Below are 16,620 nucleotides of genomic sequence, written 5' to 3'. Positions count from 1 at the left end.
AAGTTTTTAATTTTGATGAAGTCCAATTTAGCATTTTTTCTTTTATGGTTCATGCTTTTTGTGTTCTATCCAAGAAATCTTTTGCCTGTCTCAAAGTCACAAAGATTTTCTATGTTTTATTCTAGAAGTTCTTTGTTTGTTTGTTTTAGCTTTTATAATTTAGGTCTATCTTCCATTTCGAATTACTTTTTGTGTATGGTGTTTGGTAAGGGACGAGGTTCTTTTTTTTTCCCCCCACATAGATAACCAGTGTTCCAGCACCATTTATTGAAAAAACTCCTTTCTCCACTGAATTGCCTTGGCAACTCTGTTGCTAATTAACTGATCATATATCTGTTGGACTCTTTCTGGATTCTCTATTCTGTTCCATTGATCTACCGACTATTCCCATACCCTCCCCAAGAAAACCCTCTATAATTTGAGAGGAGTGGTACAGACCATATGGGGGGACATAATAACAGTAGCAATAACAATAGTTAACATTTATCGAGCCTTTACTGAGCCAGTGTTATGCTACTTTGCTTGTATTATCCCACTTAATCATCACAACAACCCTATCAGGTAAACACTATTTAACTTCATTTTACAGATGAAGGAAATATGGCAAACAGTGGATGTTATAATACCCAGAGTCATACAGTTACTAAGTTGTAGGAGGCGGGATTTGAGCCCAGGCAGTCTGACGCTAAAGCCGTGTTCTTGTTCATTGCATAGTTGATAAGAGTTTGTGAAGACTGATTATGCCACTAAAGAGCTCCATAAAAGGAAAAAAATCTCATTTTACTAAATCTAGATGACTCCTGAAGCATTTTTTCTATCTTCTATCAACATAGTTTTGGTAGTTATTTTTGTTTTAATCTTCCATAGAAATTTTAGGCTGTCCTATGGCCAGCAAAGAAAATTATTTTCAAGGAACTGTTCTCTTTAAACAGTACCCTAAAAATTTCTCCTTGGCTTCAAATGTGATATGTATATATCCACATGATTTTATAATCTACATGACAACATTTTCATCAAGAAAGAAAGTGCCTGTAAACATGCAGATGTTTTCATGTCTCATATGGTTGTTTAGTCACAAATTCTGACTACTGGTCTCCTCACAGGACTTAACACAATAGTGTTCTCTGTAATGCCTCACTTGCTGCACTTGGGGCGAAGCTGATAGCTTCACACAGAGTCCTGAAGACTAGGCACTGGGCCAATGTTTAAGAGATCAAAGGTTACTTAGTATGCATATCTTCTGTTATCTTTTTGTTAACTGCTGCTTGTAAACGTTTTCATTAAAAATACTTTACTTTTTTTAGTGATCAAAAATGATACTTGTAGAGAATTTGGAAAATAGTGATAGGTAAAAAGAAGAAAATTAAAATCACTCATAAGCACCAAAGTACTACAATTATTGATTTAGATTACTACCTACATATATATTTATTTTTTTAACAAAGTTGGGAAAATATATAAACATTTAGGCATTCTGCTTTTTAAAATTTGCTTATCATGGTGTCACAAACATTTTCTCATGCAATTAAGGCACTATTTTAAATAGCATTACACTAGTCTATCATATGGATACACCATACTTTTACAGCTATTCCCTTATTGTTACATATTTGGATTTTCTTTCTTTCTTTTTTGTTTCAAGGACTAACGCTGTGGTGAGCATCTCCATACAATCTTTGCCTGAGATAACAATATTTTGGCCTTTTCCAGAGTACCACAGGGGTTGGTTTTCAGGGGTGAAGTAGGAGGCATAATAACATCTATGGTACAGTAAAGGCTGGATTCTTCAAATGATGATCTAAGCTCCCAGTTATTTATTCAAGGCCAGGGGACTTAAAATAGCCTTCCTGCCCCAGGGTGGTTACGTTGAACTAGATCTTCATTAGCTACTAAACCGGATCCAGTTATAGATGACCCTGACCACAAGCAACAGCCAGGTCTATTTTAAGCCATATTGCTAAGTGGAACAGGTGTTTGGAGGAATGTGTTAGAAGTATATTTTCCCTGGTTTTGATAAATCAAAGAGAGAGGATCAGAGATGACCACCCCAGAAAACTGAGATATTCTGAAGTCATTCTTCCAACTAAGTGGCCATGTCTTCAGTAGGAAACAAGTAACTAAACTTTATTAAAATTTGTTTACTCTGTCTCAGGACAAAATACATACTTCAGGGCAAATCACTCTCTATAATCTAGGGCATGCCCAATGGCTACTGAAAAGGAAGGCATCAACACAGTAGCACCATATACCATAAATGGTCAAAAAAGACAGGTTGCTAACTTGTGTTTCTAAGTCTGATCATATAAGCCATTCCTTACCATACTTTTGCGATCCAGCAAAGAAAGAACGTGTAAGAACAAAGGGTCTCTCCTTCCCTTTCGATCGCTGTATCAGTCCTTCTGCAGTAGCCATTTGCTATAAAGTCAAAGGATAAACATTTCAAAGAAATGATTGGATTATGGCATTGTGCAGACATCCCCAATAAGCTATTTAACATGCAAAAAATAAATAGTAGGATGGAATGTGAAATGGAAAATATTAAAATAAATCCATCAAATAATTTTCATGATGTAATGAAACTACTTTAAATTCCCATCTTAAAAGAGTGGAAAAATTTCTCTGATTAAATAGCAATGAAATAATGGTAAACAATAAGCTAGCATTTATTTTGTGCTATTACTAGGCATTTTGTGAGATTTTTCTCTTATAATCTACACAACAGCCTCTGAGATAGTTTTCACTGATGAAAAAAACTGAGATTCAGAGAGGTTAAGTAACTGGCCCTGGCTGATATAAAAAAATTCTCTAAACTAATTTGTAGTTATAGCAAAAGGCTGTTAGAGAAGTAAAGACATACTATCTGAAAACTGTGCTATATCTAGCCAGCAGCTCCCACTGGAAAATACCAGTTGGTGGGAGGGCCATAGGAACACAGTTACATTCTGAAAATAACAAAGTACCATGGATATAAATTAGGGCAAGTGACTGCCAAGTCTTTTGGACGTGATTGGCAAAGGGAAGACAATTCTACCACCTTCTATTGAGAAGGTTAAGTAGTTAAGGAAGGCCTTCTACATTTAAAAAGTACACTTATTGAAATTGTATATCTGTGCTCTCAGTCTTACTCTCCTGGTATGAATGTAAGACTTGATGTATTTAGACATTTGTGAAATTTCAAAACATTTGTTTTAATTTCCTTTGTTTATGTATTTATACACTGCCTACATCACTAGAAGTTTGAGGTAGTATCCAATGTCATTTACTAATGGCTCCTGGCAAGGAAGATGTTTCTATGTTATCATTAATCTCCTAATATCTGTAAGTTCATCAAGTTTATTATCAAAGGAAAAGAAGCAAAGGGAGAAATAATAGGTCTTAGATTAGCTACAACCTGATAAGACTCACTGCAGTTGTCAGAAAAGACACACAAAGAGAAATGAACAGTATAGTATGGCTACTACAAAGCAAATGACTCTCAGCCAAAAGGCAGGGCACATGGGTCCAGTTGGCTTCTTTTTGGATGTCTTACCTGATAAAAACCATAGATGTTGTGTAGTTCTCTGTGCTCCCAACTGCCATGATGGACGGCATTCTTCTGCATAGTTTGCTCTGGCCCTCTAAAGACAGAGGGTTCATTCATGTCGTTCCATATGTAGAGGATGTCAGTAGATCCCTAGAAAATAAATCTTGGTCATGATAATACTCCCACAGTGATGATCTTAATATGATAGTGCCCCATTCCTCTTTCCTATTCCATTTAATTTACTTATTTATTATGTTTATTATCTATGCTAGATCCTCTGCTAGAATAAAAGCTCCACAGGGCAGGGAATTTTGTCTATTTTGTTCATTGACAAATCCCTAATACCTAGAACAGTCCTGGAACTGCAGAAGGTTCTCAGTAAGTATTTGTTGATGAATGCAAGAATGCTGTGCTGTATTGTCTATAAAATACATATTGCTCAGCAAGTGCACTTTGAGACCTACCCTGGAAAACCCCTACAGAAAGGTTGTGAATATTCACGATTAGGCTCTATATCATCTATCATTTGCTACAACTCTTAACTAAGGGCAATTACAGCTGTCTATAAGATTCTGCCTTCCCTCTAGTACTTTGCAAGATTTGACAGCTAAGGTACTTGTTTGTTAGCATGATCTATAGTTTGTGTTCTACATAGAACTGTTCAATTTAGAATGGGAAGGGGCAGTTGAGTCATCTAGTTAACATGGTGTTGCAATCCCTTTTATGGAATCCCTGGTCTCCCAGCATTTGACTCAATAGCTATAATGACAGGGAGTCTCGCAGGCAGCTCATTCCATTATTTCCTGAAAGCCCTTCTCCTTGTCACATCTTCTCACAGGGCCTAGCCTGCCTTCTGGGATAGCACAGAACACATCTACTGCCTCACCCACACGACAGTCTTTCAGATGCCTGGAGGTGGCTTACATGTTTTCTTTTGGCTCTTTACCTTTAACCATTTCTAAACATGTGTACTTCTGTGAACAAGGCTATATGGTTTCCAAATATTTAACTACCTTGACTGTCCTTCTTTAGCATCCTCTAAGGCAGGGGTTGGCAAACTTTTTCTGGAAAGAGCCAGATAGTAAATATTTTCAACTTTGCAGGCCATAAGGCCTCTTTTTCAATAACTCAACTCTGCTACAGTATTGTGAAAGCAGCCGTAGGCAATAGGGAAATGAATGAGCATGGCCAGATTTGGCCTAAGCGTTGTTTACCCCGCTCTAAGTTGTTTTCTGTGTCCTAATACATGATATGCTCAGAAACTAGAGTTTAGTGATTAAGAGCTGGGCTTGGGAGACAAACAGACCTGAGTTCAAATCTCGGGTACACCAAGTACTAGATGGGTGAACTTAGCAGGTTTTTAAACACGTCCATGCCTCAATTTCCTCATCTGAGGATTAGAGTTAATTATAGTTCCAACTTCAGAGGGTTATTGTGAAGATGAAATGGCATAATACACATAAAGTGCTAGCACAGTGCTTGGCATACAGCAAATACTCGATTTATACTAGGCATCATTATCATCATCAACATAATTGGTTGAAAACAGTTCTTTAGATGTGGCCTCTCCAGTTCTCTCTGTGGTTTTTGTAAGATTTTAAGAATTTATTTATTATTATACCTTACTTTTAATGTCATGTTATACTTTGCAAGATGTTTTCACATATATCATTATCATCACCTTTAAATAATAGTAACAGAATACTATTTTATATAAAAATTTATATAGTAATTTGAAAATATAATAAATCTCTATTATTAAGTACTTTGATATATCATAGAGTGTATTATAATAGAGGTCAAAGTCACAGCTTTTCTGCATTTGGTAACACACATGGCACCTCTCTCGGCACCATCAAAGTCTGTAATGTGGTTGCCATCCTTGCCTTTTCATACAAGTATTATTTATCAAGAGCTACTCATTGAAGCAGAGTAGTTCTACTCAATCACTTTTTTTCCTTCTTTCATCCTTCCAAGTAACTAGGAAAGAGAAAAAGAATAAAAACAAACCTGATAAGCAGAGAAAGCAAAAAGACCTGAATACCACTCTCTGACCTTGGGATTGGTGAAATCCAGGTAAGAGGAGAGACCTGTAGAGGCAGAAGAGTAGACAGCCTGTTAGGAACAGTGTTCCTCATGGTAAGATATGTGGTAAAGAAGAATATCAGATGTGACAGCTAGGTAATCAATGGGCACCTTACATCAAACGTGAAAGATAGCTGATACAGAGGCACGGTCTGGCGAGACACAAGTTAAGGCAATGCTGGACTCTAGTGACCATCACCAGACCTTTCAACCTCAGAGGCCCAGGGGAATGCCAATGAACAAGCATCAGGATGGAGCCTGTCCCTCGCTAATGGCCTAAGATAGTCCAAGTAAGGATGGCAAATGTCCCGGAGTGACCCTTTTGTTCTTAAAGAGAACAAAGGAGTGTTAATAAATGGTATAAGGGGGAAAAGGAATGCATGGGGTTTCTCTATGGATTAGTGCATGGATTTGCGACAGAGTCCTATGATATGATAGACTGGTGATTCCCTTTCATCCTTGAGGAGCTTCTACCAAGGCTTTAAACTAATAATTTCTGAAATGAAGAATTCAAAGTTGCCAGAGGCAGCTGAGGTCACTCACGAAAGGCCGGAAGTCAAAACTATGTGCTAACACGGCCAAGAAGAATTACAGGGAGAGGGACTACAGGATCTTTTTTCTTTCTTTCTCCTCTTGTCCTTTTCTCATTCCCTGGCTTTTTATCTTTATTTGCTTAGAGAAATAGCATGCCACTGAGGTTTGCTTGTTTGTTTATTTTTCATTCATGCATTGACTGATAAATGTCTACAAAGCACACTGTATCACGTGTTATGAAAGATACAAAAGAAAGTAATACCATCTCTTCCTTAAAGGTGCTTAAAATGCAGCAAGAGACATCTACAAGAAATGATAGTGATGGCCATGCAACCTTCTCTAATGAGGACTAACCAAGTATAAATGTATAAAGTGATATCTTACCAGGCCAGCACACCCCTTCAAAGTCTCCTCCTTCATGATTCCTCACGAAGAAGCCCTGTTCTTTGGCCTTAGCGTACACTGAGTAGTTGAGATCAACCTTGATGTGGGGGTCACTGATGACCACAAGCTGTCAGGACATAAAGGTTTGAAGATCTCATCAGTTTCATAGAAGCCATATGTTCATTTATATGTTTTCATCATAGTTTTGGGGTTCAAGTTTTACTCAGAAACAATTACTACTAGTATGAAAATATTTCACACACCAGTAAAATCCTATAATCTTTCATGTGCTTATGGAAATATAAACTGATATTAAAGCCAGGCCAATGCTCTTTTGTATTCGCTGCCCAGCCAATATATGTTCTTAAGATAGCATTTATTAAGCTTCCATCTGTCTGCAGTGCTGGGTGCTACACATAAAGGACTGAGTAGGCAAGGTCCCTGCTCCCTAGACATCTAGAGGCTAAGATAACACTGACAAAAACAAACATTAAAGAAAACAAGAGGGCCGGCCCCGTGGCTTAGCGGTTAAGTGCGTGCGCTCCGCTGCTGGCGGCCCGGGGTTCGGATCCCGGAATCCCACCGACGCACCGCTTCTCCTTCTATGCTGAGGCCGCGTCCCACATACAGCAACTAGAAGGATGTGCAGCTATGACAGACAACAATCTACTGGGGCTTTGGGGGAAAAATAAATAAATAAAATCTTTAAAAAAAAAAAAACAAAAAAAAAGAAAACGAGAACAGCATATGTTAAAATCATAAAAACCTCCAAAACCCAATAGTACAGGCATATTTAGGCAGGAAGTTTGAGAAAAGCTGTGATCACAGCTCCGTGTGTCTAGCATCTCTCCCTGCTTTCTAATACCATCACTTCCACCTAGTTTAGGGCCTCGAAACTACTTTATTTGGCTAGAATGACCTTCTAATCGTCCTTCCTCATATGTATTCAAATCTATTCTACATGCTAAGGTTTAATTATCCAATGCTTAAAAATTTTTAAATTGTGGTAAACTATACATAAAATGTTTTTTTTTTAAAGATTTTATTTATTTTCCCCCCAAAGCCCCAGTAGATAGTTGTATGTCATAGCTGCACATCCTTCTAGTTGCTGTATGCGGGACGCGGCCCCAGCATGGCCGGAGAAGCGGTGCATCGGTGCGCGCCCGGGATCCGAACCCGGGCCGCCAGCAGCGGAGCGCACGCACTTAACCGCTAAGCCACGGGGCCGGCCCTAAACTATACATAAAATTTACCACCTTAACCAATTATAAGTGTACAGTTCAGTAGTGTTAAGTACATTCACATTGTTGTACAATCAACGTCCAGAACTCTTTTCATGTTGCAAAACTGAAACTCTATACCCAATAAACAACAATTCCCCATTCCCTCCTCCCCCTGCCCCCTGGCAACCCACCATTCTTTCTGTCTCTCTGATTTTGACTACTCTGGGTATTACCGATTAGTGAAATTGTATAGCATGTGACTTTTTGTGACTGGCTTATTTCACTTAGCATAATGTCTTCAAGGTTCAGCCACGTATATCAGCATGTATCAGAATTTCCTTTCTTTTGAAGATTGAATAATATTCCATTGTATGTATATAACACATTTTGTTTATCCATTCATCTGTCAATGCATACTTGGATTGCTTCCACCTTTTGGCTATTGTGAATAATGCTGATACGAACACAGATGTACAAATTTCTGCTCAAGTCACTGCTTTCAATTCCTTTGGGTATATACTCATAAGTGGGATTGCTGGATCATATGGTAAATTTATTTTCAATTTTTTGAGGAACCACCATACTGTTTTCCATAGTGGCTGCACCATTTTACATTCCCACTAACAGTGTACAAGGGTTCCAATTTCTCCACATCCTCACCAACACCTGTTATTTTTGTTTTTTTGATAGTAGCCATCTTAATGGTATGAAGTGGTATGCCATTGTGCTTTTGATTTGCATTACCCTAATGATTAGGGACGCTGAACATCTTTTCAGGTGCTTGTTGGCTATTTGTGTGTGTTCTTTGAAGAAATGTCTATCACGTCCTTTTCCCAATTTTTAATCGCATTGTTTGTTTTTTGGTTATTGAGTTGTAGTTCTTCAAATATTCTGCATATTAACCCCTTATTCAAAAACTTTTAATGTCTCCAAAAGCATAAAAAGCAGCCTACAATAAGGTCTGATTCCCCACTACTCAAACCTTGTACATGCCTTGTTTGCCTGTCAAACCAGCCTGTGCACTGCTTTCCAACCACCACTGGGTGCCCCAGCCACTGGCAGCACTGCCTTCTTCCTCTGCCCGCCTTCTCCACTAGTTAGAGACTTACCTTTCAGGACTCATCTAAAACACACAAGCCCTGCTCGAGTCCAGCAGGATGCAATCTTCTTTCTCTTGGTCCGCCACCCACCCTGATCTTTCTTTGGCTGTTATCTTTCTCCCCTGTATTGTGGTTGTTGTATACTTGCCTTTCCCTCACTCACTGTAAGACCCCAAGGAGCTCATCTCCATATTCCTTTCATCTTTAGCACAGCATCTGGAACATTCGAAGGCCTTGATAAATAACTGCTTATATGGACATAGGTTCTGGAATCAGGCAGATCAGGGTTCAGATTCTTGCCTTGCTACTTATTCATTGTGTGCCTTTGAGCAAACTACAAAACCACTCTAAGCCTCAGTTTCTTTATATGAAAAACGGAGTAACAAGATCTACTCATAATTTTCTGATGATTGGATTGAATAATGTGTTTTATCATACTCCTTGGCCCATAGTAAGTAGTGGATAAATGGTAGTAATTTATTAATTGGGAAATTAGCAGTTAATGAGATTGGCTTTGGCCACCTGTGAAAGGCCTGGGGATCAAAGGAATGGGTTGAAAAGGCAACTTTAATCTCAGGGAGAGGGACTGCAGGGGTCCATTTATGTGATATATATGAGGTTTCCTCCCTTTTCCTGTCTCCCTCTCTCTTTTCATTATTGCTATTACCACAACCACCACTCCTGCATTACACACTTTCCAGTGTCTTCTCTTCCTCTCCATTTTCTATTTTAGTTCTTTCCTTGGCCAGACTGACAGGTGGAGTCCATTAGGGAAGCATGCAGGAAAAACAGTGTAATAAAGAATCTGACTCCATTTTTGATGGACTGTTAAGAGCACAAGCCCCACCATTTCCCCTTACCCTTTTGCCCACATCTGTGCCCTTTTCATGCTCTCCTGGTGGCAGTGTGACATCATCAATCTTGATATCGGAACCAAATTTTGCATGGGGGGATCTATCACATCACTACAGGGTGGCCACAACAAATGGGACTGAATGCTAGGCCCCTCCACCCTTATGGGGACCTAGACAATTAAGGCAGAGATGGATGGCATCACCACCTTTTCACCATTGCTTTTCTGGTATCACAGTTACAGTTACATTTGAAGGTACTATTTTGAATGCCATTTCTTATCAGAGGGTTCTCCTCCACTAATGTGCCAAGGCAAATTTTAAAAATTAAAAAATATTTGTAATTAAAAGGTTCAGAGGTGTTGGCCTACATTTTTACCTTACGTTTTGGTGTTTACCTTACGTTTTTTGCTCCTGAGCAGCTCTTGCATCCTTTTGGGGTTTGGGAATCTTTTCTTGTCCCAAGTGAAGTACCTTTTGCCATCAGTGTGCTCTATGTCCAGCCACATGACATCATAAGGAATGTCATGTTCATCAAATCCTGCATCCACTGCTTTTACATCCTGCTCATCTTCATAGTTCCAGCGGCACTGATGGTACCCCAGGGAGAAGAGAGGGGGCATGGCTTGTGTGCCTAAAAGAGGAAGATGACAACTGAGCCAACTACCACCACTATGATAATTATACATTTGATAAAAATTTCCTGAATGTCTGCAGGGGCTAAGCACTGAGCTTGGTATTTAGAATACAGGAGAAGAAAGCATAGTCCCTGCCCTCAAGAAAGTGACAACTTGGCTGATGAGGCAGGCATGTAAATAAACTGTCTGCTCTGAGGTATAACTGCTATGGTACAGTTATCAGCCTAGTGCTGTGGGAATACAGATGGGCTAATAAATTCTGCCTGCAGTTAAGTGTGGAGTCCTGAAAGGCTCCACTTGGTGGTAACACTTGGTTTGGACCTTGAAGAATAAGTAGAAATATACCAGGCAGGGAGAATGGATAGAGCATTCAGGCAGAGGGAATAGAAAAGACACAGAGGCAGAGAAGTACATGATAAGCTTAGGGAAAAATAAATATTCCAGGGGGGTTACATTGTGAAAGAGACCAGTAAAAGATGCAACTGAAGAGGGTCAGTTTGTAAAGAGCCCTGTAGTTCAGGCTAGGAATTCTAAATCTTCTGTTATGGAAAGTCATCAACAGTTTGGCAAGATGTAACGTTAGCAGACCTATGTTTTAGAAAAATTATTCAAAGAGCAGTGTTGAGATTGACTTGAAGGGAAAGAGACTGAAAGCAGGAAGAACTGTCAGGAAATTGTCGTCAAAACATTTACTGATAGGGGCCGGCCCGGTGGCGCAAGCGGTTAAGTGCGCGCGCTCCGCTGCGGCGGCCCGGGGTTCGCTGGTTCGGATCCCGGGCGCGCACCGACGCACTGCTTGGTAGGCCATGCTGTGGCGGCGTCCCATATAAAGTGGAGGAGGATGGGCACGGATGTTAGCCCAGGGCCGTCTTCCTCAGCAAAAAAAGAGGAGGATTGGCGGATGTTAGCTCAGGGCTGATCTCCTCACAAAAAAAAAAAAAAAAAAAAAAAAAAAAAACATTTACTGATAACATGGAAGACTTCTTGTCAACCACTTGCATTTATCTCCTTCCCTTCCTAAAGTCTCACTAATATCAGAGTAAAGAAAAGAAAAAAGAATAAAGCCACAAGAACAAGGAGAATGAGAAGAGAAATTTCAACAAAATTTGGGAAGGTGGCAGGCAAGGGAGGGATGGTAACTGGTGAGCAAAGCCAGGGAAGCTCCCACCAGAGTGCTTGTGAGGGGGATACTGATGAGAAGAGCTCATCCTTCTCCCGGAACACCAGCAGACAGGAGAATTCCCCTGCTTCCACCCCCAATACTAGAGTGGAAGACTCATCCAGGCACACAGGGCTTTCAGGCCAAACCTTATTCTTAAGTATGCACGAATAGCCAAGGATCACCCAACATTTGAGTAAAGCCTCCAAAATTAGAGAGAGGGACCCACATAAAGAAACAGAATAAAAGGATCTCTGAGAAAACAGGGACAATACAAGGAACCAAAGAAAATATCAAAACATTATCATTAGTATCTCCAGGTAGATAAAAAAACATATTGTGCCCATAAAATAAGAGTAGGATAGCATAAAACAAGTATAAGATATTAGAAACAAGGAACAATCAGAGGATAAGGAAGGGTTTGTAGAAATTAGAAATATGATAGCATTAATGGAAGGTCTGGAAGATAAAATTGAGAAAATTGCTCAGAAAATAGACAAGGGAAGGGAGATTATAAAATCTGTAGAGTAGAAAGAGAAAAAGGAGGGGAAGAAATTATCAAAGGAATAACAAAAGACTGTTTTCCAGAACTAAGGGACAAAATTCTCAAGACTGAAAGAGTCTACATGTAATACCCAGCACAATGATTATAAGAAAAGGTCTATATCAAGGCATTTTATTGTAAAATTTCAGAATTTCAGAAATTTCAGAATACTAGAGATAAAGAGAAGATATTTAAGAAAGAAAAGATAGATCATATACAAAGGAACAGAATTCTGAGTGCTTTTGCAGCAAGAAGATAGAAGATAGAGAAATGCCTTCCAATTCTGAGAGAAATAATTTTCAATCTAGATAGCCAAGTTATCAATCAAGGATGAAGGTAGAAAAAAAGATGTTTTCATACCTGCAAAGATGCAAAAAGTGTACCTCTAATGTACATTTTTGTAGGAGACTATCAGAAGATGCTTCAAACAAACAACAAACAAAAACAACAAGGTAATAAACCACAAAAAAGAAAAACATGGGACCTAAGAAAGGAGGGATCTAATACCACAAAACAGCAAACTTAAGTCCTAGGATGACAGTAAGTGGAACACCTAGGATGATAGCTGTGCAGAAAGCCTAGAGAGCATCAGTCCAGACGGCAGCAGGATGGAGAGATTTGGGAGGGAAGTCTCCAGGGACAAACATGGAATGGATAAAGTATCTGACACCTTGAGCATTTGAAAAATGTAAGCACTAAATATTCATTTAACCAAAAATTATTATATAACAATACTGGGAGGGAAAGGGAAAAGGGATATTACTGAGCTAAATGTTCATCAGGAGTCAACAGTCTATAAACTTATAAATGGGATTTTTTTGAACATGGTGGCAGATCCAGTGTTTCTGAAGCACTTTCCTATAAACCAGGCTTATTCTCCCTAACAACAACACTGAAAGGGCCTGTAGGTGGGCCTTGATAGTACTTATTCCTATAAGGGTGTCTTCCCTTATCCACAAATTCTTTGTTGCTCCTCTCATCAAAACTGGAATCAAATTCCTCTTCCCTTGAACTTGGGCTGGTCTCAGGGACTTTTAACAATAGAATGCAGCAGAAGTGATGCTACATTACTTTTCCTTTTAACACCTTTGTTGAGATGTAATTCACATACCATACAATTCACCCACTTAAAGCATACAATTTCAATGTTCTTTTGGCATGTTACATTACCAATTTTTAAGAACTGTGGTAAAATACATATAACATAAAATTTGCCATTTTAACCATTTTTAAGTGTACAATTCAGTGGCATTAATTTCATTCACAATGTAGTACAAGCATCACCACTAGCTATTTCCAAAACTTTTATAACACCCCAAACAGAAACTCTGTAACCATTAAGCGATAACTTTCCATTACCCATCCCACCCTACAGCCCCTGGTAACTGCTAATCTATTTTCTGTCTGTATGAATTTGCCTATTGTAGGCACTTCATATAAGTGGAATCATATAATATTTGTTCTTTTGTGCCTGGCTTATTTCATTTTGCATAATGTTTTCAAGGTTCATCCATGTTGTAGCATGTATCAGAACGTTATTCCTTGTTATGGCTGAATAATATTTCATTTTATGTATATACCACGTTTTGTTTATCCATTCATCTTTGATGGGCACTTGGGTTGTTTCCACCTTTTGGCTATAGTGAATAACGCTGCAATGATCATTGGCATACAAGTATCTGTTTGAGTCCTTGCTTTCAATTCCTTTGAGTATATATCTAGGAGGGGGAGTGCTGGGTGTATTAGTCAGGATTCTGCAGAGAAAGAGAACCAACAGGGTGTGTGTATATATGTACAGATTTATACATAAACACACATAGAGAATGACTGATTGATTTTAAGTAACTGGTTCATCTGATTGTGGGGGCTGGCAACTCTGAATTTTGCAGGGCAGGCCAGCAGGCTGGAGACCCAGGGAAGAGGTGAAGTTGCAGCTTGAGTATGAAGGCAGTCTCGAGACAGGTTCCTTTTACTTTAGAAAATCAGTCCTTTTCTCTTAAGGCTTTCGATTGATTGGATGAAGCCCACTCCCATTATGGAGAATAATCACTTCTACTCAAAGTCGGCTGGGAGCTATTCTGAAGATGGCGGTGTAAGCAGACTCTAAACTCACCTCCTCCCACGGACACAGCCAATTTACAACTACTCGTGGAAAAATTACCTGAGACAGAACTGAAAGCTGGATAAGAGGAACTCCTGCAACAAAGGACAATCCTAATTGAGGGGGAAGAGGCAGAAACTCCCTTCTGGAGAGAAAAAAACGCCGCCTTCACAAGCCGCCAGCTTCACGGCCGCCAGGGAGCAGCCCAAAGGTACGCAGCCTCCCTGGAGGAGCGGGGCCCTGAGCCCGGGAGCGCCCCCACTATAGGCACTTTGTGGACCCAGCACAATCGAGATGAGCGGCATAATATCTGACTTTGCCTGCTACTAAAACATTGGGGAGTACCCCCAGAAAAGCTGGTTCACAAAGAAATTAAAACCGGCTCTTAAAGGGCCCACATGCAAACTCACCCATTTCAGAAAGCAACCGAAAATCACCAGAAAGAAAGATGCACAGTGCTTTGGTGAAAAGAGACTCACCTGATAGGCTCTGAGTGCATTGCAGTGAGAGGTGAGACCTCTCCAGGGACTGGGACATTGGCGGCGGCCATTGCTGTGGCCTGGTGTGGATGTGTTGACACAGATGCCATTGGAGTTCTCCCTGGGGCCTGCTAGCCCAGGGCTGCCTCATCCACTAGAGCACTGATTTAATCCAGCTCAGCCAGGGCAGGCAGCCCACCCTAGAGACTGGCCCCACCCAACAACAAGCCCTCAGGCAACTTGTGGGCCTGCACAGATTGGTGACTGGATTCTCTGCAGCCTGGCAACTGAGCCAACTTCAGTGGGGCAGGGCGTGCACAAGGAGTGGGTGGAGAGTGTGGAGCGGTGGTGGAGTGTGTGGGGCTCCCACTGTGGAGAGACTGGGTCCACTTCAGGAGGTTGGGGCGTGCACACGGGGCAGGACTGTGTTGACTGTGTGTGTGGACCTGTGGGTGGCAGGGCTTGTCAGCTGCAGAAGACTTGTGCTTCTCAAAGACCCACATAGGGGGTTTGCCCCACCTTCCAAAGCCTGAAACAATTGGGTGCTCCTGTGCCTGAGGCCAGCCCCACCCAGCTGCAATCCTCAGAGAGCTGACAAGAGACCTAAAGGCTGGAGGCTTATAGCAATTGTTAGCCCCTGAGCCTAACAACCTCCCACGCTGGGGGCCTACTCAATTAAAAGAAATATTGCACCACAAATGTGGTATTAGAACTTGCAGCCAACTGTGCTGGGGCTCCCCACACCTGATAAAGAGACTGAAGGGCCCACAACAACTACAAGCAGCTGAGCATTACAACAGCTGGCCAGGAGCATAACTCGGCCTTCCTGGGCGCCTACAGAGAGAGCAAACAGGCCACAACAGAAGGGCACACGTAGCCCACATAGGGGTCACCCCTGGAACATTGAGAACTGAGGGAAGCACACTGCAGGCCTCCTAAGGCATCACTTACATAAGGTCACCTATCCAAGAGCAAGAGACGTAACTGACCTACCTAATATGTAGACACAAGCACAGGGAGAGAGGCAAAATGAGGAGGCAAAGGAATACATTCCAAGTAAAAGAACAGGACAAAACCCCAGAAAAGGAACTAAGTGAAACAGAAATGAGCAACCTACCTGACAGAGAGTTCAAACAAAGAGTGTTAAGGATGCTCACTGATCTGGGGGGGAGAATAGATGAACTCAGTGAGAATGTCAACAAAGAAATAGAATATATAAAAAAGAACCAATCAGAAATGAAGAATACAATACTGGAAATGAAAAATTCACTAGAGGGACTCAAAAGCAGAGTAGAGGATACAGAAGAACGGATCTGCGAGCTGGACAAAAGACTAGAAGAAATTACCCAAGGTGAACAGGTAAAAGAGAAAAGAATTAAAAAGAGTGAGGACAGTCTAAGGGACCTCTGGGACAACATCAAGCACACTAACATCCATGTTATAGGTGTCCCAGAAGGAGAAGAGCGAGACAAAGGGGCAGAGAATCTATTTCAAGAAATAATAGATGAAAACTTCCCTAACCTAAGGAAGGAAACAGACATCCAGGTACAGGAAGCACAGAGAGCCCCAAACAAGATAAACCCAAAGAGGCCCACACCAAGACACATCATAATCAAAATGTCCAGAATTAAAGATAAAGAGAGAATCCTAAAAGCCACGAGAAAGACAAGTTACATATAAAGGAAACCCCATAAGGCTATCAGCTGACTTCTCAGCGGAAACCTCACAGGCTAGAAGAGAGTGGCATGATATATTTAAAGTGCTAAAAGCAAAAAACTTACAGCCAAGAATACTCTGCCCAGCAAGGTTATCATTCAAAATGGAAGGAGAGATCAAAAATTTCCCAGACAAACAAAAATTAAAGGAGTTTGTCAACAAGAAACCAGTGCTACAAGAAGTGTTAAAGGGACTGATTTAAGGGGAAAAAAGAAGACCGCAAATAGGAAAAATTATCTATTCCCATGATAAGAGGGTAATGGATACAAATGCACAAAAAAGA

The 16,620-nt window shown here is 40.5% G+C and overlaps 1 protein-coding gene across 7 annotated transcripts in view; it reads right to left on the bottom strand.

The window, feature by feature from the left end:
* Window positions 1-16,620, bottom strand: part of GANC (glucosidase alpha, neutral C) — a 77,780-nt gene that overhangs the window by 24,133 nt on the left and 37,027 nt on the right. For 6 of the 7 annotated variants that reach the window (XM_058541331.1, XM_058541332.1, XM_058541333.1 and 3 more), the window contains exons 11-15: window positions 10,099-10,334; window positions 6,527-6,653; window positions 5,534-5,613; window positions 3,530-3,673; window positions 2,319-2,415 (exon numbers count right to left, since the gene is read on the bottom strand). In XM_058541331.1, the coding sequence (XP_058397314.1) occupies window positions 2,319-2,415; window positions 3,530-3,673; window positions 5,534-5,613; window positions 6,527-6,653; window positions 10,099-10,334 (684 nt within the window). Of the gene's footprint in view, window positions 1-2,318; window positions 2,416-3,529; window positions 3,674-5,533; window positions 5,614-6,526; window positions 6,654-10,098; window positions 10,335-16,620 lie in introns of those variants that run through there. The other variant, XM_058541337.1, reaches the window with a different exon arrangement.

This window comes from Diceros bicornis, chromosome 5, assembly GCF_020826845.1.
Source record: "Diceros bicornis minor isolate mBicDic1 chromosome 5, mDicBic1.mat.cur, whole genome shotgun sequence".
In the NCBI taxonomy this organism is placed as follows: domain Eukaryota; kingdom Metazoa; phylum Chordata; class Mammalia; order Perissodactyla; family Rhinocerotidae; genus Diceros; species Diceros bicornis.
The sequence above is the reverse complement of the archived record's forward strand: the minus strand, read 5'-3'. Positions and strand labels throughout refer to the sequence as shown.